Source organism: Cephus cinctus, unplaced genomic scaffold (assembly GCF_000341935.2).
Source record: "Cephus cinctus unplaced genomic scaffold, Ccin1 Ccin1_scaffold0401, whole genome shotgun sequence".
NCBI classification, from domain to species: domain Eukaryota; kingdom Metazoa; phylum Arthropoda; class Insecta; order Hymenoptera; family Cephidae; genus Cephus; species Cephus cinctus.
In genome coordinates this window covers 318,884-323,869 of record NW_014333085.1, presented here as the reverse complement: position 1 = coordinate 323,869, position 4,986 = coordinate 318,884, and the positions used below count along the sequence as shown (strand labels likewise).

General features: G+C 32.4%; 1 protein-coding gene across 2 annotated transcripts; it reads right to left on the bottom strand.

Moving 5' to 3' along the window:
* Positions 1-1,643: 1,643 nt before the first annotated feature.
* Positions 1,644-4,770, bottom strand: LOC107267357 (metalloendopeptidase OMA1, mitochondrial). 2 transcript variants are annotated; one of them, XM_025084688.1, is made up of 8 exons: positions 4,476-4,770; positions 3,488-4,276; positions 3,276-3,415; positions 3,024-3,197; positions 2,844-2,951; positions 2,558-2,758; positions 2,256-2,435; positions 1,644-2,120 (listed from the first exon to the last, which is right to left on the bottom strand). In XM_025084688.1, the coding sequence occupies exons 2-8, from the start codon at positions 3,831-3,833 to the stop codon at positions 2,016-2,018; spliced, it is 1,254 nt and encodes a 417-aa protein (XP_024940456.1). In that variant the 5' UTR covers positions 3,834-4,276; positions 4,476-4,770; the 3' UTR covers positions 1,644-2,015. The 2 variants fall into 2 exon arrangements, with proteins under 2 accessions (XP_024940456.1, XP_024940455.1); XM_025084687.1 differs by having other exon boundaries at positions 4,347-4,756.
* Between the last annotated feature and the right edge of the window lie 216 nt (positions 4,771-4,986).

The window sequence follows — 4,986 nt, the reverse complement described above, 5'->3', positions numbered from 1 at the left end:
AATCGTAATTAAACACGGGAAGCAGTAGTAACATAGAAGAGTAGCGAAAACGTTATAGGAAATATTGAAAATATAATTAAAATGATGGGCCAGTGCTAGATCATATAATAGGAAAACATGTAGTGACTTATGTACTTGGCCTCAATAATATGATATCAATACTTTTTGTTAGAGGAATTCACAGCAATCCTGTACTTGGCGTAGTTTTTTACACGTAAGTGTTTTTTGGGGGATAATATTTACTTGAATGAAGGGTAAATATACTTGAACTAAAAGAGTTTTATAGATTTAATATTTGTAAAGTCCTCATTTGATATCTTAAGGCAATCACTCAACTGATCTAGTGCGATACAATATATTGTATTATTAATTGTTCTAAATTTTTGTTTTCTATTTCAACAGGAACATAATAAATATTAGAATATATCTTTTATAACAAATATGATACTGTTACTATCTGCTAAATTCAAGTCTCTTTGTTGCACTTAATGGTATTGGCCATTGTGTATAGTGTTTTAATTATAAATTTCAGTTGTAAAGTATCATACATATTACCGGATGAATGACATATTAAATATCTTTGCCTAGTTATTGTTTGTAGAAATATTATACGAATAACAGTTTTTATATTGAAGTGAAGCAAGTAATTTATTGAAACATGAATATACTATTGCAAAATAATTTGTTGGAAATTATATTACACTATAACTCAAATATGTATTAATTTATTAATTTAAAATTATATTGCATGTTGTAACATATAATTTTACATGCATATTACATTGAATCAAATGAATAGTCAAGAAAGTAACATGTTCGAAGACTATAAATATTTAAAAATTACATTTTGATTGCGCTAAATATGTTATTTGTATAAACTTTCATTTTTTTTCTTCTCCTTTTTATAAATATTCTTCATTGCGTATTATTATTTGTTTTCATCTAATTTTTATTTACATATAAATCAGTTTTTTGTATTTCAAATTGCTAAAGATAATTCGAAGTTATTTTATATTTTGAGATGTAATCAACGAAATTTTGTATTGGCTATACCATTGGTTGCTTGTACTTGACACAAGTCTCAACTACGTGTTGTAATCAGTGCCATCTGTTATCTAAAAAAGTAGTTGGAGGTACGAAGACGATGACGATGACTGAACTGAATTGAAATCATCTCCTTTGCTATTTCAATATGCCATGATCTCGTACAGCAATTGTATAGATCTTGGTGCCGATCGATTCAGAACCTTCAATTCCTATAGTGAATGTATCAATAACTTTTCCTCATATATAGCGGTTCATAAGATATTTTATTCCAAACACAGGTATAAGGAGTTGACTCGAGTAAAGAGTCTCGGCGCGCTGCGCCCTGTACAGCCGGTTGCCTGTACTTGGCGCGAGACTCGACCGAGTCTCTTGATAAAGAGTTTCCATTAGATTTGACTTTAATGAATTCGAAGAAACTATTTATTCTTGGACGAACCCTGATTGAAATAATAATTAAAACGTTGAAGAAATCCAGAGAAAAAATTAAAAAAAAACGAAGGACAATCCACAAAACAGTAAAAAATTCGGAAGTTTGCTCTGCTTAATAGTAAGGGTACCGACATGTTAGGGAAGCTTGACGATTAAGTAGAACTTAATTATCAGGTTTCGAATGTGTAATGCGAATTATTAAAAAATCACATTATAGCACATATTTATTTTAGATATCTTCTCGTTGATATTATTTACATATAATGCATTTTTATATTAACCCTCGGATACGGAGCTTTTCAGATTTAAATGCTTGTCGGATACACATATGTGTCCATAGCAGTGAAACGGTTAATGATTCTATTTCGAGATGAGCAAGATAATTTGGACATGAAATTTTTGACACGCTACTGTTTTGACTAGGCATTCCTTAAATTATATAGAATAAAAATACTTAAAGGTTCTTCAAATTCCTCATGTTGATGTTACCCTGAAGAATATTTTTGTATGAGAATGAAGTCCAAGTTCTCCAAAGGATATCATGAAATCGGGATGATTCCACGTCGTTTAAATATTGTTTCATGTTCTTTGCTCGTGAGTGCGTAAAATCTTTTTCTTGGATCAATGGAAGGCAACGGTGGACACTACGTGTGAAAATGAACGTTAAGATTATTTGTCAATTCTTCGATCTCCAGATGGAATTAAAGTAAAACTTCAGTGCCTAAAATGACTGTGACTTATCGCACGAATAATTTGCATATCAAGGAAGAGTTACATACTCCAGAATAAGATCTTCTTTCTAATGCTTTTTCCATTTGATTATTCAATGTCTTTTCTCGATCTCCGTGATCCGGATGTGTTGATAACCATAATGGAATCTGCTGTGGTTCAACCTTGAGTTCAGTAAGGACTCTCATCATTCCCCAAAAAACAACAGCTTCGCGTACATCCACACATGCCTGAAAAATGAAAACGTTTTTTTTGTTATATTAGGATTGTTAATCATCGAGGAAAACACTTTTTATCCGACTACGGAGAGTAGGGTAATGTGGTTGGATGTAATTGAGTCTTATTTCAGTACTTTTGCACAGAGAATCAAGCCCACTTGATCAGCTTCATTTTCCAGGGCTCTACTATATGGTAGATGGTGAATTAGATCTATTACAGTTTGTCCCAAAAATTGAAAAATTATTGCTAATAAATCTGGAAAGAATGCCCAAATTATAGCAATTGGCAGAGCTAATAATAGATCCAATATTATGCCATTTGATAATTGTTCAATCTATAAGAAAAAAAGATGATGAATGTAAAAGATATTCTTTTTAATAATCATTAATAATTTTTTATTGTGTAAGTGTTGTGCTTACCGAGTGATCCAGGAGTGCATGTGCCATTTCATGAGACAAAATCACTGCCAATTGGTCTTCATTTTCTACTATCTCTAACATACCCAAAAATACGAAAATATTTCCTCCCTAAAAATATATTCTGAAGTAAAGGAGAGAATGTTTGTATAAGCAGTTTTTCATAGCAAAATTTATACTAACTGGTAAAACATAAGAGTTTTTCAGAGGGGAATTGACAACAGTTAAAGTCCATTGCTTGTCCTTTATAGATTCTAAATCCTTATTAGCATTTAGTATCTGTTCAGTAATTTTGATGAGTTTCTTGTATGTTGGATGATCCTTCGTTATCAAAGTATCTTTGAATGTTTCTAAATGCTGTATGATAGAATATAACATAATTAGTATAAACATTTCATAATAGAAGAACTCATTTTAAAACAGTGTCAAATGTACCATTTCAAAGATAATCTTAGATAGAGCTGCCTGTTGTTTCTTATCAAACATTATGAATCGGGATCGGTTCGTCAGTGGATCAGTTTGTATATGAGTGCCATAGTAAAGTACAAGTCCAAATAGAAAAGCACCCATAATTCCTTTAAATAGAAAATTCATAGTCACAATATGACTCTTCATGTTTTAAATCCTAAAACAGTATATCAACTTACCAAAGAATACCTGTTTCTTTCTAGAAAACCATCCACTATACTTGTGGCGTTCTTCTACAGACTGTTTAGCCCACCATTTTCTAAAGGCACGGCCAAACAAGAAAGCTCCAATACGAATCAATGGCCGTAGAATTAATGCAATAATAGGAGAAATATCACGTCTTGGTGTAGTTTGAAAATAATATTTTTGTTGCTTTATAATCTTGAATAATACTAAAGAGCTTTTAGACTCTACCACAGGAGATTTGATAACACTTTTATAAGCTTGGCAACGAATAATGCGTAATACAGCTATTCTTTGATATTGGTAACGCATAGGGCGTGCAACTCTTAAAACAGACATCATTTTTATATTATATTTTATCCTTTAGAAGGTAATACACTGAAAAGCATATTAGTGTTTGTACACAACACAAGAAAAAATAAAAGTTGAGCATGAATTGTCCATAAAATAATAGTCAAACACTATCGGTACAGGCTGCTAAAATGAGTAAATAAAATCCAATACGTGAATGAAACTGAAACATAATTCCTCCTGCTACACTGAACTTGATAGCAGAATAGAGCATTTTTTTAGTAAAAAAAATAGTAATAAGATGCAGCCAAATCGGTCGAACTCTTCTGTGAACAATTTGGCTCAAAGGTTCTTCTTGTACAGATTTTAGTCGGATCAGACTACCAGTTCTAATTTGTGTATGATATTGCCACGTCGTGTCCATTCGGTCGATAATAAGGATTGTTCTTTGCGATTACAGTGATGATATATGTCGTGGGAAGCTCACTTTATTACTGTAAGAATATAAATCATGTTGACACTAGACACATATGTATGTATACGCTCAAATGTAACATTCCTTACAATCTGCTGATTACGTATCCAAATACCATTTCATTGTAATAGCTCTTTTACAACTTGAAGTGGAAATATTTCTTATAATAAAAAAGCAATGAACGACACGATAGCTACTCGATAAAAATTACTAAAAACCTTGAATATCGTGCGAAGTGTAAGGTTACAAAGCACACCAGTAGGCAGATCAAGACAGATGTACGTATAGCGCTAAAGTATTTGGGTTTTTAGAGGAACTGACCATACGACGACTTCTTATGGTTCGACGTTTTCAGAGCGGTTGCTATTTGAGCATCTCTGAACAGCTGACATTGGCTGACATGTGTCAAAAATGGGCATGTCGGCACCGTCGGCACAAAGTTGCATTGAACCGCTAAAAGATGTGATCAACCTTCAAGTTCTTCAATGAGAAATCTGCTTATCGATCAGAATTAATGAGGTTGCAACTCATGATTATTTCAAAAGCCTTGGGTCACACTGCAATAGGTAAGACCCAGGGTCATATACATATATGTATCTACCACCTATATTAAGCTACCCGGTTAATATTTATCAAAGAATAGAATTCTTTTAAGTAGCAAAATGGGATGATTCGCATCACTGAAACTGTTGGCATAATTATTAGCAGTTAATGCCGCGAGTTACTGAA